This window comes from Schistocerca cancellata, chromosome 11 (genome assembly GCF_023864275.1).
Source record: "Schistocerca cancellata isolate TAMUIC-IGC-003103 chromosome 11, iqSchCanc2.1, whole genome shotgun sequence".
Lineage (NCBI taxonomy): Eukaryota > Metazoa > Arthropoda > Insecta > Orthoptera > Acrididae > Schistocerca > Schistocerca cancellata.
In genome coordinates this window covers 164,942,851-164,970,497 of record NC_064636.1, presented here as the reverse complement: position 1 = coordinate 164,970,497, position 27,647 = coordinate 164,942,851, and the positions used below count along the sequence as shown (strand labels likewise).

General features: G+C 43.9%; 1 protein-coding gene across 1 annotated transcript in view; it reads right to left on the bottom strand.

Moving 5' to 3' along the window:
- Window positions 1-3,897: 3,897 nt before the first annotated feature.
- Window positions 3,898-27,647, bottom strand: part of LOC126108122 (ADP-ribosylation factor-like protein 5B) — a 53,155-nt gene continuing 29,405 nt past the window's right edge. Inside the window, exon 4 of the mRNA XM_049913366.1 lies at window positions 3,898-4,226. Coding sequence (XP_049769323.1) covers window positions 4,178-4,226 — 49 coding nt within the window. The 3' untranslated portion in view covers window positions 3,898-4,177. The remainder of the gene's footprint in view (window positions 4,227-27,647) is intronic.

Genomic DNA, 27,647 nt, shown 5'->3' with positions numbered 1-27,647 from the left:
GGACCAATGACCATCGCAGTCTGGTCCCTTTAATCCCACAAACCAACCAACTTACTTTAGTTCAAAAATGGGTCCACTACTCAGGAACACTCATCTTCAATAATTTGCCAGGAAACATAAAAAATTTAATTAGAAATAAAGATCAGTTTAAAAGGAGCCTGAAATACTACTGGCCAACTCCTTCTACTCCATTGGCGAAATTTTTAATAGAAACAAATGATGTATTGTATTTATTCGTACTATTAGTATTGTTATTTCAGCTTAAAAAAAAATCGACATGTTCCACATCCACGAGGCTCTCCTCAGCACGGGTCTATGGAACGAAAAACTAATCTAATCTGGGTGAAGCCGTGGGTTTTACGACGACACGATAAAAGCATTCAACAAAACTTGTTACATGAGCTTACAGTGGAAGACGTCAAGTCGTACATCAATTACTTAAGAATGGATGAGCATACATTTCTGTATGTGCTCAATGAAGTGTATCCTCATATCACAAAGCACAATATTCACTTAAGAACTGCTACATCTTCAGAAGACAGGCTCACTATAACACTCCCATTCCTTGCTACAGAAGAGGGTTATGTTAGGTTAGATCAGGTTAGGTCTCCAATCTTCTTAATCTATTTTTGTATTCAGGGTGCCTCACGTTGTAAAGCGCCTCATCAGGTTCAGACATCTCTATTAATTTTGTAGTTGTCGGCACACACCAATTGTATTTACCGGCAATGGTTATAAAAACACTACAGACGACAGTACGCTGCAGCGATGCTAGCGCTCCATGTGGTATCAAGTTAAATTGCAGTGAACAGAAGACAAGCGGTTTCTTTGATCAAATATACAGCGAGGCCCTAGATTTGATCAAATATTGGACGACATTTGACAAAGTCCCTATTACACTATCAAATATCTTTGACAAAGATATTGGACAAAGAAATTTGATAGTGTAATACCGGCCTTAGTCATATGAACAGTCAGAACACAAACAGAGAATCTGTCATGATGTTACACTACACAGACTTGACGTAAGGACACTTACATTTACCCATGATTTGGTAAATTGTAAGCACCTCCTTTCACACACCCCTGAAGATGATGCAAACGTTATAACGTATTGTGTTCTCTTTTTATGTAGTAGCTGTAAGATTTGGTAGTTTATAGGTAGTGAATAGTTTCTTCCAGTCTATCTTTCTTTCTTTCTCCATTATCCTGCCACCTCCTGCAGCTGGGTATTGTTTGTTTATGAAATGTAAGAATATATTGTGTGACAGTAAACTTTCAGGTATGAATAAAAAAGACATGAATATTGATGGCATTACAAGCCTGGTCAACCACTAGCCAAGATATGGAATCAAAAGGAAGAAATAAATAATAAGTGAAGGAAAGCCCGTGCTTTTAAACATTAAGTCTTATATCCCTTGGCACGCCCAAACCTGAATAAAAAATTAATACCCCAATAAAAGAAAGCCAATGGGACTTGGTATGATTTTTTAGTGTAAATATTTCATATGCATATTCTTGTAAATTTATATGTATTTGTATGTGTGTTAAAACTTTGCATATTGTCAACACATTCTGAAATGTGACCACAAAGCGTAAGCTTTCATAATTAACTATGTAAACAAGCTGGGACACAGTGAACTTTGTTAAAATGTAAATATGGCAAAAAAGTGTTGCAAACTGAACGTTATAAACGACGAATTTTGTGTTATTTGTGAAACTTATGGTGCATAAACCAAATAACTGTTTGTAAATCGATATAAACTGCAATTTACTTCGACAATAATGAGGACTTTCACACTGCAAATGAAAGTTTGTTGGCAAGTGTAAACAACGTGGTGAAACACCTACCTTTGCGAACATCAACACCGTTGTTCCTGGCCGGCCTTCAGATGCTTTGGAGACAATAAACTCAGCACCTGTCGTAGGCGATGTGGAGGATAAAACCAACATCGACCATATATGCCCCGGGAACAATAGTCGTAAAACGCACAAGGACCTGGAGTGTTGTGTCGTAACAGAAGACATGGACGTTGCTTCAGATCACGCACACGCTCAATCTTATGGTGTCTCCGGACTTAACACGCCATTTATGCGGGAATAACAACTTGTAATGAACACTATGTGAAAGTGAATACTGTTCAAGACTGTCATAACACAGCGATTTTGAAACTGCCGCACGTGAAATTCAGTGATGCTATTGCGCATGCGCAAAGACTACATGCTGCCAGAGATTTATTGAGAAACCAACGCTGGAAGCGCACAAAATTAACTGCACTGGCGAGCAGCTTGATCAAACACACACTATGTAAATATATGTATATTAATTTTTTAAAAGGGATCCAAACTGTAATAATTGTATTTAGTATATAAGTTTAGAAAGTAAGTGTTGGCAAAGATTATCCCCTGTGGATGCATGTGGCCTTTCCAATGAAAATATACATGTATTGACTTTTAGGTTTGCTAGCCTGCCACGCTAAATGTTTTAGCGTGACAGTCGAGGGGGCGATGTAGCGGGACTTTGAATTTCGCCGCGCTGCACTCGTTCCCTCAGACATGAGTCGTGCCGTCGCAGCGGTACGAGCGCTCGACGGCAGAGAAAATACTAAAATTGTAACTCTTTTTTGTTTTCTATCCACTTCTTGGTTGTCTCTTGATAGCCGAAGCTTAAGGCAGACGTGATCTGATGCTGACATAAAACACGTAATAGCTAGTCTTGATCTGATTTTAATGTGTAAACATATTGAGGAAGATATGAAATTTGGAGGAGGGAAGCAACAAAAAATAAATTGCATTTAATATCGAGACGGTTTTGTGTACATTAGAAATTCCTGGACAATGAAACTTATTGCAAGATTTCGGAGCAGACTTTTCACGCAGAAATGAAGGAGATTTTTGAAGACCTGGACGACGCCCGAAAGAAGACAAGTTAACATGGAAAAGGATGATCTCTCATCTACGCCACTTCCCCCTGTCAGTTACATTTTGTTATTCTCTGTTTCTTTTCAGTATAGTGGAAATTGGTTTAACTTTTGCTCGAAAACGCCACAAGGACCACCCCAACTATAGCTTTTCTGTAATACGAAGTCCGATTTGCATTTCATTCTTTCCTTTTTTCCATGGTCATTTACGATTTTAAAACCCCCTTTTTTACTCACCATTTATTCCCACCATGGTCAACCTTTTCTTTTCTTCTCCTTCTCCTTTTCTTTTTTTTATTAACCACTACAATGCACTGCATAAGATTGCGGCGTTCTTCAGAAAATGTTTCGGCACACAAAGTAACTGGGAATATTAAAACAAATGACACCAGTAAATCTGCAAGTATTTGTTTATTTCTACAGTTACTGAAATGCAATTTAGACCTGTAGCTTATTTACTGGACAAGGCAGAAAACCTGCCGCATGCTGCAGCCGAGTGTTCATTTTTTAGAGTTTTGGCGTTCACAGTGAGTAAAACGTCTCCACACGACGAGAAGTCACATTATTGGGAATGGAACAGTTATTTCATAAAAATCTATCACAGCCCTCACAAATCTGTGGGATACACGACTGCAACTGCCACTTTCTGCGTACCCCGTCCAAACGGAGCCCGCGTACAAAACTTGAGGACACAAACACGATAAGGTAACACAAACAGTGCACAAAGATCACAATACTGCTCGTAACTTGACAAAAAATGCTGGCAGTTATTTCATTTGTTAACTGAATAACTTCCTTTTTATTCACTTTGTAAATTCACTTAAAATATGGAAGAGGACGAGCAGTGGCAAAATGATATGGGCTGGGGGAGGGGGGGGGGGGGGGGGGGGGTAAGTGGCAGATTTAAGGTTCTATCCTAATTATACTGAACTTAGATAATAATCATAATAATACAGTAATAGCAATAACAGTGATGTCCTTACACTGAACGACTTCAGATTTATTCCTCCGAAGAAATTAAAAGGCAATCTAAATGAAAAATTATCACATATTTCAGTCACTTTCTGTTCCCGTTCGTCCAGTTCACACACCCGCATGGCAATACGCACAGGCGGATGCACATCGCTGCACAGTCTGCCCCCTCGTCACTGTGATGTTTCGGGTGGCCGGCAGACGGGCAGACTCCGCCGCCTCAGCGCCTCCCCTCCGCCCCGCCGGCAGGGGGAGCCGCGCCCGCGCTACGCCCCCATCGGCCGTCACTTCTTCTTCAGCTGGCTGCATATCCACTCCAGGCCCTGGTACAACCTGCAACACGGCGTTCGCCTACACGTCGTGCTCTTCCGGGAAGGGCTGTAAAATTGATTATTAAATTTTGTACAGTACATATCTGCTACCGACTAATGACATACCCGTTACTACGATTTCGTTATTCGTCACATCGTGTAGTGTTACAGAATATTCTCTGTAACACGGACATCTACCAGCCTTAGCGCGTCGGGTAAATATTTACGAGTTTGTTTTAAATGTATATTATCAAATATCTAGAAACAATAATACAGAAATCGAATAATAAGCCGACAAAACATAGCACAAGAAACAGGACTCGAGATATCCTTCGGAAACATCGAGACGGTGTTAAAAGACTGGCTACTAATAAACCACACAACAGTAAATGACAAATGACAACAGTAAAAATAGTGAAACAATTTTAATACCTAAGAGAAATTGTTAAATGCACGTTAAATGAAAAACCTCCTTGGCAAGAAATAACTAGCAAAATGGTAAAGTCTCCAAAACACACACGGTCCACAGATAATAAAACGTGTATCGATCAAAACAAAAGTAACATAGTATGAGGCAGTGGTTCGGCCACAACAACAACTCTCTTAAAAGTCACACACACACACACACACACACACACACACACACACCATAAAAGAAGAGAGAAGAACAGCTAGATGTACACTGCTGGCCATTAAAACTGCTACACCATGAATATGACGTGCTACAGACACGAAATTTAACCGACACGAAGAAGATGCTGTGATATGCAAATGATTAGCTTTTCAGAGCATTCACACAAGGTTGGCGCCGGTGGCGACACCTACAATGTGCTGACATGAGGAAAGTTTCCAACCGATTTTCATACAAAAAAGCAGTTGACCGGTGTTATCTAGTGAAACATTGTTGTGAAGCCCCGTGTAAGAAGGATAAATGCGTACCATCATGTTTCCGACTTTGATAAAGGTCGGATTGTAGCCTATCGCGATTGCAGTTTATCGTATCGCAACATTGCCGCTCGCGTTAGTCGAGATCTAATGACTGTTAGCAGAATATGGAATCAGTGGGTTCAGGAAGATAATACGAAACGCCGTACTGGATCCCAACGGCCTCGTATCACTGGCAGTCGGGATGACAGGCATCTAATCCGCACGGCTGTAATGGATCGTGCAGCCACATCTCAATCCCTGAGTTGACAGATGGGGACGTTTACAAGACAACAACCATCTGCACGAACAGTTCGACGACGTTTGCAGCAGCACGGACTATCAGCTCTGAGACCGTGGCTGCGGTTACCCTTGACACTGCATCACAGACAGGAGCGCCTGCGATGGTGTACTCGACGATGAACCTGGGTGCACAAATGGCAAAACGTCATTTTTTCAGATGAATCCAGGTTCTGTTTACAGCATCACGATGGTCACATCCGTGTTTGGCAACATTGCAGTGAACGCACATTGAAAGCGTGCATTCGTCATTGCCATACTGGCGTATCACCCGATGTGACGGTATGGGGTGCCATTGGTTACACGTCTCGGTCACCTCTTGTTGACATTGACATCACTTTGAACAGTGGATGTTACATTTCAGATGTGTAATGACCCGTGGCTCTACCCTTCATTTGATCCCTGCGAAACCCTACATTTCAGCAGGATAATTCACAACCGCATGTTGCAGGTACCTGTACCTGTACACGCCATCCAAGGTCTGTTTGACTCAATGGCCAGGCATATCAAGGCCGTTATTAGGGTCAGAGGTGGTTGCTGTGGGTACGGATTTCTCAGGATCTATCCACCCAAATTGTGTGAAAATGTAATCACATGTCAGTTCTAGTATAATATATTTGTCCAATGAATACCCATATATCATCTGCATTTTTTCTTGGTGTAGCAGTTTTAATGGCCAGTAGTGTAGTTTTTTGCTGTGACCTTCATCAAAGAAAGCATTATCAATTAGGGTTCTACTGTCTTTATCCACCAGTGTTGGAAAGGTAATTACTGAGATCAAATTGTAGGAGGTAATCAAGATTTCCAGATTTTTCCCCCCCCTATCGGATTCCTTTAGACGATCTGCACTGAAATCACCGCAGAATATTAACTGCTAGCTGCTGTCTGACAGACAGCACAGCATTCCTCACGAACAGTTCAGAATTTCCCAGTGAGGATCCATGGACAGTTACAATTAAAAGTGAGCTATTTTTCAGTATTAATTCACACTTTTACGTGCTGATGTCAACAAAAATGTAGCAACTCCTTTTCCCATAGTAGTGAAATCTTTTCTATGTAACTTCCCTAATCCTGTGCTTTTGTGGTGCTCTGACAGGCACAGAGTGTCTATGTTTTTAGAGCTCACTAAATTTTTGAAACAGCCAAGGTCTTCCATCTTATCACTCAGTCCTCTAATATTCTGATGAAATAAGGTAACCTTACTTTTCTGTGCATTGTTAAAGACTTTGTGGAGGTGGTTACCTTATTACTGTATTGGAAGTCCATATCCTGATGACAACCTAAAACAGGTGCTGCCCTGACATCAGAAACCACAGGAATCTTGCTTTGTATGATGATGCAGCTCAGCCCCCCCCCCCCCCCCCTCCCCAATACATTTTATGCATTAAGCTCAGTCTGTCTTCCACTTTGTTATCCTGTTTAAAAACTACCTCAAGAAACATCTCGTAAAGAAACAATTTTTGGAAGGGGAAAATGATTTTCAGAAAGGGAGATAATCTGAACTGTTGTCTTCCAAGAATGAGAAGTGGCAAATATGCATTCAGTATTATGACTTACAAACAAAAACTGGCCAAAGCCATAGGAATCACTACCACAACAGTGGATACCATTACGGAATGCATCCATTTACAACTTCTGCATTACAGTCACTTTCAATGACTATAATGTGCAAATTTGTCTGGAAATGTGACAGAAAATGTTCAGTCCACTAAATCAGGTACCCAAAGATGTGAAAACTGCTTCTCATACATTCTAGTACTTTCAATTAATTTTAGAACACTATCACTATCGGTTAGGATTTAACTCACACATCGAACTGTAATAAAGTTATTTTTAAAGGTATTTGCTGTAAAATCTTGTACTTGCAAACCCACCCGTGACATTCTCAAAACGCCAAATACGAGTAATTAACACATAAACAGCCAATAGGCATAAAATATATCCCATGACAATTACAATTATTCTAATGCATCACATTGGTTGATTTTGCCAATTCATGCCCGAACTGTCATTCTTCTACCCAATCTTCAACTCATACTATGCTACATTAGTCTGTCATCACAACTTTCATTCCAAACAATAATACTAAAACTGCTGCTGTTCTGTTCTGTGTGTGTTAGTGCCTATACAATATACACCACACCATTACACCAATGGACACAGATAAAGACTGGTATTGATAGGTTCAAACCACCCTAATACTGTATTTAATATACTTCAAATTTGTACCCAATTAATTTTGTATCCTAGTTTTTCAACAGAGTTGGTTTGGCGTCCAGCTGTGATACTGCTGGTCAAATTCATCCAAAAATGACTGGATGTTTTCGAGCAGCTACAATGAAGAACTTTTATTCCTATTCAGATGCAAAAGCTGCAGTAATGCTATTACAATATCTCCAAACTTGGGTTCAACACGGACGGTCAGTGCAGGTCATTCACAAGCAGTTTGTGAGGTTGGGTCAAGACAACCAGACCCAGTTGGCAGGTGAGCAACTACAGAAACTGCAGCCTGTGAGATTTTTTACATCCCAATACCTGGAATGTCAAATTTCAAGTTACATGTAAATGCAGCCTTATTATTAACACTAACAACTGATCGGGTTTTCTGTAATATCATTGCAATTTTGCAAACATTATTTAAGACATCGAGTGATTTTCAAGCAGGAGTTTGTAGTGAACAATGGGTCCTCAATGTGTAACCCCTTGGCTTTGCACAACTTTGCTGATAATAATGAAATTCATTCTCCAATCTGTCACTGTGCATACATACAGTATCATCAGTTATTAAGTAAAGTCTAATAAGGACATTTGTCTGGAATCAAAATTTACTTGTGTTGCTGCTACTGAGGCCTCGTTTACATATTCAAAGACAACTAATAGCATAAAGATTACTATAAAACTTGCTTTTCAGTCCGATGATCACTGTGCAATGTTTCCTCAGTTCTCCAAAATAAGCTTTTTAAATGACATCTAATGTTAATAATGAAATGTTAATAAAGAAATCACAATTTTTATTCCACACCTTGCACACAATAGAATTATGCACGACCTGCATCTGTCTTATTTTCAAATTTAATTACATTGCTAATATTTACTGTAAAGTAACCTTCACTCCTCTGAAGCATATTAAAGCAAGCATTAAAAAGAACCCACATCAAATCAGGCTGAATTCAGTACTATGCAAACATAATATCAATTCCCATGAGTGGAGAATTACAAATTTCTGTAAATTTCTAACAAATTAAATTGGAACTGTGCCACGTGCCCTTTATGAATTTCAACATAACATAAATTATTTTTATTCATGAAGCACACTCCATAAGTATACAGGGTTGTCCATTGATCGTGACCGGGCCAAATATCTCATGGAATAACCTTCAAATGAAAAAACTACAAAGAACAAAACTCATCTAGCTTGAAGGGGGAAACCAGATGGTACTATGGTTGGCCCACTAGATGGTGCTGCCATAGGTCAACGGATATCAACTGAGTTTTTTCAAAAATAGGAACCCCCATTTTTATTACATATTCGTGTAGTACGTAAAGAAACATGAATGTTTTAGTTGGACCACTTTTTTCGCTTTCTGATAGATGGTGCTGTAATAGTCACAGACATACGGCTCACAATTTTAGACGAGCAGTTGGTAACAGGTAGGTTTTTTAAATTAAAATACAGTACATACGTACGTTTGAACATTTTATTTCGGTTGTTCCAATGTGACACATGTACCTTTGTGAACTTATCATTTCTAAGAACGCATGCTGTTACAGCGTGATTACCTGTAAATACCACATTAATGCAATAAATGCTTAAAATCATGTCCATCAACCTCAATGCATTTGGCAATACGTGTAACGACATTCCTCTCGCCTTCTGTAATGTTGGCACATGCATTGACAATGCGCTGACGCATGTTGCAGGCATTGTCGGTGGATCACGATAGCAAATATCCTTCAACTTTCCCCACAGAAAGAAGTCCACGGATGTCAGATCCAGTGAATGTGCGAGCCACGTTATGGTACCTTGACAACCAATCTACCTGTCATGAAATACGCTATTCAATACCGCTTCAACTGCACGACAGCTGTGTGCCGGACATCCATCATGTTGGAAGTACATCGCCATTCTGTCATGCTGTAAAACATCTTGGAGTAACATCAGTAGGACATTACGTAGGAAATCAGCATACATTGCACCATTTAGATTGCCATCGATAAAATGGGGGTCAATTACCCTTCCTCCCGTAATGCCGCACCATACATTAACCCACCAAGCTCACTGATGTTCCACTTGTTGCAGCCATCGTGGATTTTCCGTTTCCCAATAGTGCATATTATGCCGGTTTACGTTACCGCTGTTGGTGAATGACGCTTCGTTGCTAAATAGAACGTGTGCAAAAAATCTATCATCGTCCAGTAATTTCCCTTGTGCCCAGTGGCAGAACTATTGTACACGACGTTCAAAGTCGTCGCCGTGCAATTCCTGGTGGATAGAAATATGGTATGGGTGCAATCGATGTTGATGTAGCATCCTCAACACCAACATTTTTGAGATTCCCAATTCTCACGCAATTTGTCTGCTACTGATGTGCGGATTAGCCGCGACAGCAGCTAAAACACTTACTTGGGCATCATCATTTGTTCCAGGTTGTGGCTGACATTCACATGTGGCTGAACACCTCCTGTTTCCTTAAATAATGTAACTATCCGGTGAACGGTCCGGACACTTGGATGATGTCGTCCAGGATACTGAGCAGCATACATAGCACACGCCTGTTGGTCATTTTGATCACAATAGCCATACATCAACACTATATCAACCTTTTCCGCAATTGGTAAATGGTCCATTTTAACACGGGTAATGTATCATGAAGGAATGTTACGTGATACCACGTACTTATATATTTGTGACTATTACAACGCCATCTATCACAAAGTGAAAAAAGTCATTTTTTAGGATGAATCCAGGTTCTGTTTACAGCATCATGCTGGTCACATCCGTGTTTGGCGACATCGCGGTGAACACACATTGGAAGCGTGTGTTCGTGATAGCCATACTGGCGTATCACCTGGCGTGATGGTATGGGGTGCCACTGGTTACACGTCTCTGTCACCTCTGGTTCGCACTGACGGCATTTTGAAAAGTGGATGTGTTACGACCCGTGGCTCTACCCTTCATTCGATCCCTGCAAAACCCTACATTGCAGCAGGATAATGCACGACCGCCTGTTGCAGGTTCTTTACGGGCCTTTCTGGATACAGAAAATGTTCGATTACTGCCCTGGCCACCACATTCTCCAGATCTCTCACCAATTGAAAACGTCTGGTCAATGGTGGCCAAGCAACTGGCTCATCATAATACGCCAGTCACTACTCTCGATGAACTGTGGTATCATGTTGAAGCTGCATGGGCAGCTGTACCTGTACACGCCATCCGAGCTCTGTTTGACTCAATGCCCAGGCGTATCAAGGCCGTTATTACAGCCAGAGGTGGTTGTTCTGACTATTGATTTCTCAGGACCTATGCACCCTAATTGCGTGAAAATGTGATCACATATCAGTTCTAGTATAATATATTTGTCCGACGAATACCGGTTTATCATCTGCATTTCTTCTTGGTGTAGCATTTTTAACGGCCACTAGTGTATTAAAAAAAAAACATAAAAAAAGGACAAAGGAGGGTAGTTCTGCACAGGGAGCTGGAGCCTATTACGGATACTATACACAGCAATAGGATTTCTCTCTTTGGCCACACGATGCGGACTCTAGAAACCATATTAACAAGTTATCGTGCGGGGATTTGTAGGATTCCCTTCGATCAGTCAGGGGAGCATGACACAGAGGAAGCAGCTACTCTGATAGCAGACTACTTGGGGAGTGCACACGAGGGTTTTTTAGGTTAGGCTGGAGTTTGAAGTGCTCTGTCGAACACTCGCCAGTCTATATGCGGCGAGCGAAGTCCAACTGCATTCTGAATTGAGACACTTTGACTGTCAAAATTTTATCGGTAAACTGTCGAAGTATTCAAAATAAAGTCCCCAAATTTACCGCCCTCCAGGAAAGTTCTAATGCTCAAATTATTCTCGGAACTGAGAGCCGGGTGACACCCGAAGTGGGAAGCTCCGAGATATTTAGCGAGTCGTGGGACAAATATCGGAAAGGCACATCTGAGGCCGTACGAGGGGGAGTGTTCGTTGCAGTTGACAAAAATATTGTCTCTATTAAGATCTAAGTTGAGTGTGATAATGAAGTCACGTGTAACAGGTGTAAGTGAAACCGAGTCAATTGTCGGATTTTTTACTGGGCCATGCCACTGTGACACTTCTCTAGAAACATTCAAAGAAATTTTACAGTCAATAGCTTGTAAATACCCAGATCCTGCAATACTAGTTGGGGGCGACTAATCTGCTGAGTATACAAAGGGATGTCTACGGCTTCATTGCAGGTGTACAGACAGTTTGTCACGCAAAATACTTTCGAGCACGTTTTCCGGAAATTGTCTCGAGCAGCTAGCTCGGCAGCCCACACCCGACAGAAATATCTGAGACCTCGTAGCTACGAAGAGGCCACGCCTTATCGACGATATCAGCATAGAAATGGGGATTAGTGATCGGGAAGCCATTATAGCAACTTTGATTAAGAAAGTTAATAAATCAGTCAAGATGGCTAGGAGTGTCTTTCTGCTAGCTAGAGCAGATAAGCAATTATTAGCATCTCACTCAGACAGTGAATTGGCATCACTTAGTTCCAGTAAGATGGATGTAGAGGAATTACGGGCAAAGTTTAAGCAGATTGTAAATCGTGGTCTGGAGAATTACGTGCCTAGTGAGTGGATAAATGACGGAAAAGAACACCGGTGTAATAACGAAACATGGAAGATGCCGAGGAAGCAGAGGTTGTTGCACTCTCAGTTGAAAAGGGAACACCCAAATGACAGTTAACAGAGAAGAGAGTGTGTGTGAAAAGATCTATGCATGAAGCATAAGGGAACTACCACCATCACACCTTAGCAAAAGATCTGGATCTTGCAGAGAAACTGAGAAAATTCTCATCTTACGTGAAACTGCTAAGCAGATCTAAGGCTTCCATTCGGTCCCTTGTCGACCAGTCTGATCTGGCAGTTGAAGATAGCAATACGAAAGTCGAACACTGAAATTTCACGTGAAGAAATCGTTCACACAGGAGGAGTGTACGAAAGTACCATCATTTGACCATTGGACAAACTCCTGTACGGACGATACAGTAATAAGCGTACACGGCGTAAAAAAACAACTGAAAGATTTGAAAACAAATACACCAATAGGTCTGAACGGAATCCCAGTTTGAAATTTACAAAGAGTATTGTACGGCATTGGCCCCTTGCCTAGCTCGCATTTATTGTGAATCTCTCACCCAGCACAAAGCCCAGGTGACTCCAGTACGTTAGAAGGGTAAAAGAACAGACTCGCAAAATTACGGACCGATACCCCCGACTTTGGTTCGCTGCAGAATCCTCGAACATATTTTCAGTTCGAATATAATAAACTTTCTCGAGACTGAGAAGCTTACGTCCACGAATCGGCACAGCATTAGAAAGCATCACTCGTGCAAAACAGCTCGCCCTTTTCTCACATGATATACTGCGAACATTCCATACTTCTAGAATTTCAGAAAGCATTTGACACGGTGCCCCCATTGCAGATTGTTAACAAAGGTACAAGCATACGGATTAGGTCCACAGATGCGAGAGTGGTCGAAGGTTTCTCAGGTCGTTAACAGTGAACGTTCGTCGGAGACAAGGGTATTGTCAAGAGTGTCCCAGAAAGTGCGACAGGACCACTGTCGTCCTCTACATACATAAACGATTTGGCCGAGAGGGTGGGCAGCAATCTTCTGCCGTTTGCTGACGAGGCTGCGGTGTACGGTAAGGTGTCGAAATTGAGTGATTGTACGAAGGTACGAGACAACTTGGACAAAATTTCCAGTTTGTGTGATTAATGGCAGCTAGCCCCAAATGTGGGAAAATATAAGTTAATGCGGATGAGTAGGAAGATCAAACCTGTAATTTTCAGATACAGTATTACTGGTGTCCCGGGTGGCACAGTCAAGTCATTTAAATATCCGAGTGCACCGCTACAAGGCGATACGAGGTGGAACGAGCGTGTGAGAACTGTGGTAGGGAAGGCGAATGGTTTACTTCCGTCTATTGGGAGAATTTTGGGAAAGAACCGTTCACCAGTAACAGAGACCGCTCATACAATGCTGGTGCGACCTATTCTTCAGTACTGCTCGCACGTTTGGGATTCGTATTACGTCGGATCGAAGAAAGACATCGAAGCACCTCAGAGGCGGGCTACTAGATTTGTTACCGGCAGGTTCAAACAACACACAGGTGTTACAGAGTTGCTTCCGGAACTCAAATCAGAATCCCTGGAGGGAAGACTATGTTCTTTTCGAGAAACATTATTGATAAAATTTGGAGAACCGGCATTTGAAGCTGACTGCCCAACGATTCTACTGCTGGCAACATATATTGCACGCAAGGACCACAAACTTAAGAGAAATTAGGGCTCGTGTGGAGACACACAGTCAGTCGTGTTTCCCTCGATCTATTTACCAGTGGAACAGGAAAGGTAATTAATAGCAGCAGTAGTATCCTCCGCAACACACTGTACAATGTCTTGCAGAGTATCTACGTAGCTGTAGAAAAGGAAGTATTGTAGAGAAATTGTGCAACCTGAAACAACAAGTACAAAGGATCAAGGAAATTATAGAGGATGCGGTATGATCTGGAAAACAAAACAGATATAATCAAGAAACTGAAAAACAAGAAATAGAAAATTCAAGATAGAATAACAACAATATGGAAAGAATAAATTGCTACTCACCACATAGAGGGGGCATTTAATCACATACAGGCAAAAAGAAGAACCAAAACTCTCTCTCTCTGCCCCCCCCCCCCCCCACACACACACACGCACGCACGGCCACTGGCGAACGATTATCTGGCACTTGGAGACAGTGGTGTGTGTGTGTGTGTGTGTGTGTGTGTGTGTGTGTGTGTGTGTGTGAGAGAGAGAGAGAGAGAGAGAGAGAGAGAGAGAGAGAGAGAGAGAGAGAGAGAACTGTGCTCATGTTAAGATGCCCGTTTTCTACTGTACATGAAGAACTTTGTCCAAAAACTTTAATATTTCAGTGGTCTTTTTCATGTCTGCGACTCAACGCCCCCCTCCTCTGTGGTGAGTAGCAATTTATACTCTCTATAGATTTGGAGCAAAAATAGATGAATGGCATACAGTGGAAACGGTATTTAAAGATGACCAAAGACGAAAAAGATGAGAACCGTGGAAAGATATTATTCAGAAAGAATGAAACACGGCTTGTCAAAGATGATGATCAGCAATTCACTGACCAGAGTGGTCCAATGACACCATCCAAGTGTGTTGTAATAATATCAAACTACTGAATTATTTTCTGTGGGACACGGTGATACAGGTCTATACTATTACGCCTTTGCCAAAGGCCGGTGCGCAGAGCGAGATACCGACCGCACTGTGAAGAACCTCGCTGTGTTTGAACTCTGCAATGTCACATTGTAGCTGAGTCTGTAGACAGAAGATACTATATTATGCAATGCCATTACTGTTATCTTCTGCAATAAAATCTAACTCAGCAATGAGGCAGCAATGGAGTTTAAATTGAGAGGTATTTTTACTATAGTAGTATTAGGTATCAGATTAAGGAAGTTAATGTTGGCTGTTAAAATTGGATGTCGGATGTTAAAATTGTTGTCTCCGGTGAATTATGCACCGATTTTGCTTTTATCGAATATGAAAGTTACAAGCTGAAGGAAATTGAAACTACGAAGTCTTAATCGAATGGGAGAACACTTAACAAAATAATAATGAAGCAATATCTTAATATTCAAATTAAGCTGTTTGAAATTGAGAAATACGAGAATTTACCTAATTTTTTGGTGTTACCAGGCAATTCTGGGTCATTCTTGTTACAAAGGACCCGTAAATGGCTGATTGTTTAAAACACCTTCAAACATCTGATTACTTTCCAAATCAGTTAAGGTGTTACCTATTTGTCATTTAGCACGTTAGTGAGAAAAACGTTTATAAAAGTTTTGAAATTACGTTTAAAATTTGTCGGAAGTCACTAAGTGCCCTCATTATCAAACACCAGATAAATATTCCGAGTAATTTGCACTATTTTACGCAAAAGCTCTACGTTTATGATGTCGTATCTCCTGAACCCCGTGTCTTACACGGATATAATTTTGCAAGTACAAATGTGGACATTGTCTGCAAAATGTGTTGTGAATACAGGAGTAATAAAGAAGAAAGAAATTAAAATGTCATAGCTAATGCGGCCGTTTTACGACGAATACGATGTGGGTATTTGTGCGTTGTGAGTTGTGGCACCTCACAGTATATGCCCCAGTTTCTAAGAGTAACACGTGTGTCACTGTATTAAACCAATAATACGAGATTATACCTATTGACGAGCAGATTATAACAGCCATTTTAATTTTGAAACGGGCTCGACAATTATACGAAATAATAGCTGTTACCCACAGCTGTGCTCGAGTATCGAGAGTTTTGTGATGACGACTTGTGGGGAGTGAGTAACTTATTGTACGTGCCGTAACACCAAGCTGCCCTTATGTGTCTGCCAGTTTAGGTAAGCAGAGCTCAAGTCTGAAATGACTCAAACTTTCCTAATGCAGTTTTTACTTTTTACGTTTACTCACTCCAGAGTAGCCTGCACTTTGCCACAAACTGTCCTCTCGATCACTTTCCAGACGCCTCAGCCGGAGCATTACGATCACTGACCCACTGCAGATATAAACCCGCCCGAGTGCAGCAGTGTCACCTGGCGAGGGACGACCGCTAGTCGGGACACGCGCGCCGTGCACTCAGTACCGGCGAGCGCGTCGCCTGTGCGTACGACGAGGGAGGTGCGCGACTCGTCCGAGTTTCACAGAGGCGGAGAGGCTCGGCTCTAGCATTTCTGAAACTGCGCGATTTGCCGGGAGTTCGAGCAGTGCCGTCGCGAGTGTCTCGGAAGAAAAAATGCGACTGCGTCCAGACGTGGGGTCGGACAGCTATCCCTCGTTAAAGGTGTCGCACGTGGGCGGCAATCTGCGGCAAACCTGACACCGGACTTTAATGCTCGGCCGACCGCACAGTGCGCCGATAACTCGGAACGGTGTACTTCCGCAGCCGGTGACCCCTGCACTCGCCAATGTTAACACCCCGAAATCGCGACTACGACTGAAACGGGCGTGTGACCGTCGGCACTGGACGTCGGCACAGTGGTAGAGTGGCAGAGAGTCGCACGGTCTCACAATTCCCGACGCCTCCTCCACCGGGGGCACGAGTCTGTCGTCTTCCACTCGACACCTGTACTGTGGGACGGAGACAGTCTGGGGGTGGCCCATTTCGTGCCGGGGAACATTCACGCGGGCATCCGCAGGTCCGGTGGAGCTCGTACGAAGCAGTGTGACGGTCGAGGAGTACGAGACCGGTCGCAGACTGCGTACGCGTCTTCGTGTCGATCGAGTTTCCCGACAGCAGGGGCATTTTTCTCGACGAGATAACACGCCGTGTCACGAGGGCAGGACTGTGACGGAGCGGTTCGAAGAATACAGTGGTGAGTTCCAATTGATGTGCCAACCCCAGTACTCGCCAGATCTGAATCTTATCGAGCACATCTGGGATGCGATCCAATATGGCGTCAGAGTTCTCAACACCCTCCCGGGTATTTACGGGGATTAGGTGTGTGTGTGTGTGTGTGTGTGTGTGTGTGAGAGAGAGAGAGAGAGAGAGAGAGAGAGAGAGAGAGAGAGAGAGACGCATGTATGGTGCCAACTCCCTGGCCTACCGAGGACTCTCACTGCTTCCACGCAACGCGTGCCAACAGTGGAAATACCGGCTATCGGGTAGGTGTTCGTAATGTTCTGGCTGATCAGTCTACAGGGATGACAACCTTTAGAGGTGCACCAAAATATATGTAATCAAAACATGGAAAAATAAAATCACAGATTGTTGGTCAATACAAAGATGAGACGTCGAATTGCAGACAGGCACGATGCAAAGACTGATACGTATAAGCTTTTGGCGAAAGCAGTCATCAGAAAGTGAGCAACCACACCTCACACACACGACCACTGCCTACAGTCGCTCCAGTCAGAAATCGACTAAACTGTACCGAACGGGAGTGACAAATCGTAGTGTGGTGGGGAAGGATGAGGGACGGCGGGATACGGGCGGGACGGAAGGAAGGAATCGGCGCTGTTGCCAGACTGTGCAGCAACTAGATCGATCGATTGATCGAGGGGGTTTACGGGACCAAACGGCGAAGTCACAAGTCCTGTGATTCCAAAGTAATCACAGAACGAAGAGGGACCACTAAAAGGGATAAAAGGTTAGACCAAATCTAAAAACTGGAAATAACAGTGGTCTCACAATGAGGGAGTGGTCACGGTACAATATTACAGGTCGGGATTGATTTATAAGTCTTGAATATCTTATCTGTATCTGTCAGTTGGTATGGAGAAATTGAGATCTCGAGCATTTCTTTATATAGTTCTGCGTGATTAAGTCCCGGCACTATGCAAAGGTGTTATTTAGTTATGTGCGATTTTTCTGATTACCATTAAAATATAATAACGATAAATGTTTGAGGTCATTTGGAATAATATTTTAATAACTATGTAGATGATGTGACACCATTCTTTTACTCTGGGGGGTGGGGGGTAGTGGGGGTGTTAATTGTGCGTTTATGAATGGTCAGTGTCGGGATCAATGATTACGATTCGAGAAATAATTAATTTGACAAAGTTCAATTGCACACAACCGTGTAGGGGGAATTATGACCTTAGAATTGATTGTAGATTTATGCAGGTCCATTTTGTGACAGGCCAGTAAGCATCACGAGTGTGTCGCAGTATCAAGACTGCTTTCACGCCGCTGACTGCTTTAAACTCGCAAAAATACAATTCACGCGAATTCTTAATTATCGTAAAAGGGGAGAATATTTTATGGTTATCCCACTGTTGATGGGCCATTGTGGAGGATGTAAGTTTGGATAGAAAGATCAATTTCAAAATTGAATATAAATCCTGTTGATCGAAGTAGCCTAGCATTCCGAAAGCTCATACGTGGTTATCAGCAGAAACAGTTTACACGTTTACACTCTACATCGAGGTGTGGGTGATTTGTGGATGCGAAATAAACATTTGAAAGCATGTGATTGAATAAAAGGAAAGATATATAGAAGTTTATTCGTACATTTTATTTCACGAACAGTGATATTTTCTAATAGTGGTGTAGAGCCTTATGTATTATTAATGTTGTGACAGACTGGTCGTAAGTGCTCTCGTTACTAGTCGAGTTTAGGGCCTGATTAAGAGTAGCTGGTTCTTAGAGTCTCAAAGATTAAGTGATGAATAAAATCACACTTAAATAATGCTGCATCAAAACACACTATCTTTATACTACAGTAAGCTATTCTGGAATCAGGTGGTAACGTGGCCGTGTAGTTGTGTGTTGTCAACAACAAATAGGTAAACACAAACGTAAACATTTCTCACGCTCCGATATTGACGAGGGAAAGAAGAGACAGCAACAACGACATGCACGTATACATATACAAACGGTATACGTGGCGCCTTACGATATGACACGACGTCACGGTATAGCCGGGTCCGAGACTGAGAAAATGTGAAAAGAGGCCCCGACCACAACTTACTGCCCCCGCTCAGGAGTAAAGCAAAACCTTATACCTGGAAATAGAAACAACTTTCACGGACGAAACTGAGGACTAGTCCAACTGTCCGTGAATTGTCTGCAAATACTAAAATTAAAAAACCTGGGAGACTAAACTTTGCACAAAGGGGGAAAAGAAAGGAGCATTCCACCAATATGTGGGATACTGTCAGTCCGGTACCACAGCCACATTGTGGGGCGAGTTTGTTACGCGGGAGGAAACACCGGGTGAGCCCGGTACGACCAGTGAGTAGACGGCACGAGGCAGTGGACTCCTCCTGTGAGGAGGGGAAGGAAGAGCGCCACACTGCAGTAGACTGAGCACAGTTTATTACCGAGAGCAGTAGCGCACCAGACGTCATTCCACTTTTTGGTAAAAAGAGATACGTCACAGATCTGCATATCTGTACCCGGAGGTACGAAAGGGAACGGAGGGTAAGTATCGGCTTCTCTAGCCGAACGGTCAGCCGTTTCGCTCCCTGGGACAACCACACGGCTCGGGTCCCACAGCGAGATAACCGAACAGGTGGCACGGCCGAGGTAGGAGAAAAGGACACGGGCGGCAGAGACCGGAGGCGGACGAGAGAGGCACGGGTCGATTGCCCGTAGACCGCTTATCGAGTCGGTGTACATTAAAACACAGTGGAGGGAGGCCGGAGTAATAAAACGTAGTGCCCAGGTAACGGTTGGCAGCTCTGCTGCGAACACTACAAGATCCCAGAAATAAACTGCGTTCAAAGCCTGTAGGAGCGTATCCCACTTCATCTACCGTTTTAGAACCGTCAGTGTAGAAGAACTCTGCAACGACGGAACGTACGAGATGCCAGAAGACCGTAAGGGCGACAGAGACCTCGGCACCACGGAATAGAGACCTCGGCACCCCGGAATAGGTCAATCCTAATCCGTGATATAGGCACCAGCCGAGGAGAGGTACAGGGTGTATTCCAGCGAGTGGAGACGGTGATCCGGACAGATAAAAGTGAGACGCAGTCTAACCGACAATCCCACCAGTGGGCGGTGATTAGGAGGGAGACATCCCTCGCTTGCAAAGAGAACAAAGTGCGAGGGACTTTCAGAGAATTTGCGGACAGCAGTACGTAAGAAACCGGGAGTCGGCTCCGTCGTATTTGCGGAGAGGGAATCCCCGCACCTGCGAGGAGACTCGACGGGACTAGTGCGAACAGTGGAAGGAGCCGCCGAGCCGTAAACCTGTCTACCAAAATCTAGCCCGGACGAGACGAGGACGCAGTACGGGGGCACAAGAGTCGCGCGGTCTGCACCCTGAAATGTGTGGGCCGGCAGCAAGCGTTAAGCTTCCGTGTGCATCGTGTAGTCTTCAGGTGGGGAATATGGGGCAGCCACGTCAGCTTTTTTCAGAAAAAAGGCCCGAGAAATGGAACTGTGCTATGAAACGTGCTCACTATTTTTATATACTCGAATTTAGCATATTTCGTGACAGTAGTCACTTTTCCGTGGACGTTTATAAGAGGATATTTGACTTTTTTGTGTCGGCTTCAGTCGTATAGTGAATGTATGCCGCTTCGTCGGCTGCGAAAATGTCCCGGTTCGATGCGTTTGCCTCATTTTTGGTGCTTCGAATACCATTTTTCTGCATGTGCTTCCTTCTCGATGTTTATATAAAAAAGTAGTAGAATAACTCATTTTTGCCAGTCACTTGCAAATTATTATAACGGGGACCTGTACAGTGTTCCACCGTCACACACCGAGTGTTCACTACCGACCGACTACGGTCAGAGACGACTCCGGCGTCAAAGACATTCCACACGACACGCGAGCTTCAACTTGTAACCAGTCTCTTTGACGTTATTTGTCACATCTACTAATATTAATCAATATGCTGTCACTCTCTAACGTATAAGCAAATTAGCATAAAATAAGGCAAATTACAATTCACAAAAAATATTCTGAGAAAAATATAAAAAACATTTACAGCCTCCCTCATTAGATTTGGTATTGACAAATCCGGTAGAAAATAACACATCTCCCAGATCCGTCACAGCTACAGCATCGAGGAGCCAGTCATCTAAATAAAGTTCCAGATTGAGGCCTACTGTGTGTTGTTGACAAAAATTCACAACCCACGTTTTCGAGGGTGAAAAGTGTGGGAGATGGTGACTTCGAGCCGGTGCTCAGCCGACGGTGCCAGTGGGGACTGCACCAGATTCAAACATCGTCGACATACAGTAACGGTGTAACCGGAGGTTACAAGCCTACTGGTGGCTGTGAGGAAGAGTGTGACACTCGATACAGAACGCTGTGGGATACTGTTCTCCTGAATACGAGAGGTAAAGAGTGAAGTACAAACTCGAACCTGGAAGAACCGGTGGGATAAAAACTAACAAATAAAAGTCAGAAGGGGACCGCGAATGCCGCAGTGATGTAAGGTAACTAAAATGTGATTGCGCCAAACCGTGTCGTACGCCTTACGTACGTCAGAGAAGACAGTAACACGGTGTCAGAAGTCAGTAAAGACTTGTCGGATTGCAGTTTCCGATCCGAGTAAGTGGTCAGTTACAGTTCGTCCTTTCGGAAGCTACACCGATACGGCGACCGAAGGGCCCGACGCTCGAGTACCCGAGATAATCGGAAGCTACCTGTCGTCTCTAGCAGTTCACAAACTACGATCGTCAGGCTAACTGGGTGGCACCTGTCTAGAGACACCGCATTCTTCCACGGCTTAAGGATGGGGACAACTATACCGTCTCGCCATTCCGAGCGAAGTCAACTGTGAGCCAAAGGCGGTCGAAGACCCCGAGTAGACATTTGTAACATCCGAGTGTCGGATCGTCTGGTCGCGGATAGAATTCGCGCCTGGGGCCGTGTCAGGTGAAGAAGGAAAAGCCCGCAAGAATTCCCGTTCAGCGAAGGGTTCACGACAGCGTTCAGCTCGGCGAGGGTCGAGACAGAGGGGGTCTGTTCGACTCTGTGTTTCTGCTGGAGACGTGTAGCAGGACAGAAAGAGTACGCCAATGCTGTCACAAAGTGTGTCGCAAGGACCGACGGAACAGTAGACAGAGCACCTCAGAGGATAAGGCCACAGACAGTCGACTGTCGCCGGCAGCCGAGAAGGCAGCCGAGCTCGGACCAAACCTGCGAGGAAGGTGCGCGCGTTCCCACGGGGGAAACGTAGTGCTCCCAGGATTCCTTTATACTCGGTTTAATAAGGTAACGAGCCTTAGCACAGTGACGCTTAAAAGCCAGGACGTCCGTCTGACAGCTGTGCCGGCAGCACGAAGAATAGTGGCAGAGATGCCTCGCACAAATGCATCGGTGCCGTTCGAGAGAGGGTCGTCCGAGTGCACGGCAGACGTGTATAGAGGCCGATCGGCACTGCGGAATGCCCGACGTGATGAAGGCCCGTCTGCCTGGCGGCGGCAGGGGAACGACTGGCAGAAAGTGGTCACTGTCACAGAGATCGACACGGGGCAACCGATGTGGGGAAGCCACAAAAGCAGGGGAGCAGATTGTGAGATCGATAGCAGTAAAGGTGCCACGAGCGGCACTAAAGTGGGTGGGGGAACTGTCGTCAAGGGAAGACAAATCTAAGTCCGCAATATGTCGGTCGAGTAGAAGACCTCTACCTGAAGAAGTGTCACTCCACCACGAGGGATCTCACACACGGAAGTTTCCGAAGAGGAGTTGCCGTATTAAGTTAGACAGTCTGACATAAGGAAATGGCCTACCCGGAGGGAGGTAGACATTGCAACCTAATTGCCACAGTCATTTGCACTCTAACCACTATCAATTACAGGTCGGTACAAAGGGGGTTCCGACCGATAACGACGTCGGCGCGAACCGAAGTGCAGACCCCTCCAGACAGTATGCCGGGGCAGGCACGGTTCGGACAGAACATCCGATAACTACAAAATGCCGGAAAGTGGTCGTCACAAAAGTGCGTTTCTCGAAGACCGAGACAGAATGAAGAGTAGGAGGAAACGAGGCGGCGTATTTGCAGTAGGTGACGATAATATCCAGTGCAATTCCACTGGATTACACTGTGGTAAGAGGCCGGGTGAGACAGAAATAAGCTGAGGGGAGTTCACGTCAGTCAGTCAGAGGTCGTCACTGACGAGGATCGGGTGCCATCCGTAAAAACTGGGTCCGATTCGGAACGAGGACGAGGAGCGAAGCCCCCCGGGAAGCCTCGTTCTTTGACTTGCCCTGCTGCTTCTTCTCCCTCAGCTGGAGGCAAGAAGGAAGTGTTATCAGTGAGGAGGAGGAGGCAGTGACGTCGGGATCTGACAGAGAGCGAGTGGCTCCGGGGCCCTCCGAGCGTGGGTCTCGTGTCCGACCCAAGGACCCCGTCCCGAGAACGCCAGGGAGCTAGCTGGAGCCAGAGAAGAGGACAAGGAAGAGGAGGAGGGGTTCCCGGAGGGGAAGGGACGGTTGCTGCCGTGGGTGAGGAAATGGAAGGGGGTAACGGGGAGAGGTGAGGGGGGGAAGACGTAACAGAGGCCGGGGTACAAAAGAGATTCACAGGGTGAAGTCTGTCAAACTACTCCGGGTGTGAAAGTAGCCGAGACAGTCGAGTATCGTCAGTTATCTCTATTTCTCGAATTCTTTTTTCCTTCGCGTACACGGGACACTCCGGTGAGCGGGCAGAATGGAGGCCGAAGCAGTTTACACAGTTAGGCGGTGGGGTGCGAGGGGGTCATCACACGAAGAGAACGGCCACAGTAGTCACAGACGGGAGTGGCACCACACCGCGAAGACACGTTGTCGAACTCGAGCCATCTACATCTACATCTACATTTATACTCCACAAGCCACCCGACGGTGTGTGACGAGGGAAATTTATGTGCCGTCATTACCTCCCTTTCCTGTTCCAGTCGCGTACGGTTCGTGGGAAGAACGACTGCCGGAAAGCCTCCGTGCGCACTCTAATCTCTCTAATTTTACATTCGTGATCTCCTCGGGAGATATAAGTAGAGGGAAGCAATATATTCGATACCTCACCCGGAAAGGCACCCTCCGAAACCTGGACAGCAAGCTACACCGCGATGCAGAGCGCCACTCTTGCAGAGTCTGCCACTCGAGTTTGTTAAACATCTCCGTAACGCTATCACGGTTACCAAATAACCCTGTGACGAAACGCGCCGCTCTTCTTTGGAGCTTCTCTATCTCCTCCGTCAACCCGACCTGCTACGGATCCCACACTGACGAGCACTACTGAAATATAGGTCAAACGAGTGTTTTGTAAGCCACCTCCTCTGTTGACGGACTACATTTTCCAAGGGCTCTCCCAACGAATCTCAACCTGGCAACCCGCCTTACCGACAATTAATTTTATACGATCATTCCACTTCAAATCGTTCCGCAAGCATACTCCCAGATATTTTACAGAAGTAACTGCTACCAGTGTTTGTTCCGCTATCACATAATCGTACAGTAAAGGAGCCTTCTTTCTATGTATTCGCAATACATTACATTTGTCTATGTTAAGGGTCAGTTGCCACTCCTTGCACCAAGTGCCTATCCGCTGCAGATCTTCCTGCATTTTGCTGCAATTTTCTAATGCTGCAACTTCTCTGTATACTACAGCATCATCCGCGAAAAGCCGTACAGAACTTCAGTTTTATCTGTACACCGTCAGCTTCAGCTTCTCGGACAGAGTACGGCCCCGAAATGCCCAGACGAAAGCACTGGGGCTACACGACAGTCCATGGGGCCTTTCTGAACGCGCCGGACGAAACTGACACCACGTCATTCCAGATCAGTCCCAAGGTCGTCATCGGTCTGGAGGACAAGGTCCCTACGGAAAATTACACTGTGTGTTATATCGAGTGACTCGTGAGGAACGATAGTAATGGTCCCGGGCACGAAGGGAGGCCGAAGGAGAAGATACGGCTGCAGAACGGCAGTCTGAGTGTTCGACACATTTTGCACGACAATCATCCACCACAGTACCGCCCAGTCTGAACGGGGTCTTGCCTCGTGGCCGCCACCGAGCCACAGCGACGGCCACCCGGCCGGACAGTTCTCGCCGCGAGTTCCAATGTCGGGAAAAGGTGGGCAACTGCTCCCAGGCTCACACTCACAGTACAGTGTGATCCCTGCGGTATCAGACGGGTACGTAACAGCCCCACCACACAGACCGGCTACCGAGCTGGCGACCTACCGAGGAGGTGAAACGGCTACAGTGGGGAGGGAAGGGAACGGGGTACAGGGAGGCGATGACGAGGGCGAGAGGAACCCACACCGGAGTCACTGTGGAGGGTGTTCTTCCCCTTCTGGCTCTCACTACAGATTTCAAATCCCTGAGAGGGACCAAAAAAGGAAAGCCAAAAAGTGAGGGGGAAAGCAACCGACCAAAAACGCGAGACGGAGAAAAGTTACGAGGATAGCCGGGCCGACATAAAGGACACCGAGACAGGTAAAGCGAGGGGCAAAGCGAAGGGAGGGGAAGATAAAGCGGCCCGGAAAAGAATAACGTCTGCAATAGCTCGGGGACCGGTGTGCACCGCACACGTACCCGTAAAAGAGCTGTGGGCACCCCGGGGGAGGGGACGGAGATGCAGATACTTTGAACTACTCTACACGTAATCTAGTATCCTAGAACTGAAGAGTGCTTACGTAGCACACAGAATTTTTATCAAATGCTTTGATGTTTTAGTAGTGTCTATGCTGCACACAGTATTTCACGAATTATTGACAATGTAAAATGGTATCGTAAGCCACAGTAGTGCCAAAAACACACAGAGGACTTGCTTCCGAGATATGGTATCGAATTTTTGGTAGTGAAATTGGTATCGTATCCTACAATATTGCAAGTGGTATCGTATTCTACAGTTATGATGAAAATAACAGAAAAAGACTGTTTTCAAAATTAACTTTTCTTAAATTGAGTAACTTTAGGAAGTTAAGGGTATAAGAGAACAAATCATTTACCTTATTATTTTCTGCATCCAAGTTAAAATTTCCTGATTGTCCAGTGTTAGTTTTAGTTTTGTTACCCCTAATACATTAATATTAGTATTACAATTTTGTCTTAGTACACGTGTTTTTCCTTTAATGTTACTAACTAGTACTCATACAAAATTCAAAAGCATAATTACATCTAACAAAATTAATTTTTTTTTTTTTTTTTTTGGGAGAAGTAACCTTTTACAATTTTTTTTTTCAAGACGAGTCAGTATTTGCTTTTGCCTTAAGGGTTTGCCAAGTATTCTTTTTACTTAACTTCAAATCAGTTAAGAAGTCATTTTGAGCTTTCTCTTTTTTTAAAAATTCAGATTCTGAGAGCCTTTGTTTAACCTGCAATTTATTCTCATGAAATATTTCATATAGGGTGAAATGGGGTAAGTGTAACCACGTTTTGGCATAGTTCAACTTTGACACCAAATTGCCAACTTGTTATTGAAGATATGATTTTGAAATTTTTCATGCTTAAAGTTTAACTTATTGACTTTTAAACAATCTACATTTTGTTTTTGAAACAAGAAATTATATGGTCAATTAATTGTTTTCAAAATTTTGTGTGGTTCGGGGCAAGTGTAACCCCGCATTGTTGTAACCATACAGAGCATTGTAAAAGAGACTTGGGGTAAGTGACCTGATTACGCAATTTTTACTGAACTAGAGGATTTTTAAAGTATTAAAATATCTTAAATTTTACTCAAGATATGAACTTTTTTGCACACGCCTCTTTGTATATTATGAAATATACAGAAAATGTTAGCTAAACTAAAAAATAAGTGTTAGCCTAAACCATAAAACACTGAAACAGAATGTTTCATAGATGATTTATTTTTGTTTTAGGCCAGTAATTTATTAGTTTAAATTCTACAAAAGTAATATTTTTTCTTTAGTAGGCAATTTAACAAAAATAATAAAATATCTATTATCAAGAGAAAAGAAAAATTTACTTTATAAGTTAACTTTCTATTATTTTTCATGGTAATTGAACTCAAGTTGTTGGCAATTTGTGTTTAACGCTAAACTGCCCTAATTCAACTTATTATATTCACACTTAGGCCCTAACTTATTTAGTCACTGAATCTTGTATGAATAAAATGTAACACCAAATGTCAGGTCTCCCCTGCAATTCAAAGTAGGCTCAGGCAGCACTGGAATGATGTCAGAGGATGGAACTTCCGTCTCATCTCTTCTATCAAGCCAGTAGAATGTGGTGCCATGCTTTGTCTTATTTTTGCATCTGAGGAAAATCACTTCTGGATCTCCTAAATCACCAATTTTGGTAACATGGTCAATAAAATGAACCTTCTTACATTTTGTTGCAAAAGCTGCCAGAACATAGTTTCCAACTGTGATTTTATCTTTGGCTTCAAAAAAGTTTGCCTCTTTTTCTTCTTCACAGTTTACCATTTCTTTCCTGAGATCGTCCAGTGTTATTATGGTTCCATTTTCTTCATCACCACTTATTAAAGATAGGCCTCCTTCAGTTTCACTTTCTTCACTTGATTCAACTTCCAGTCTTTTTT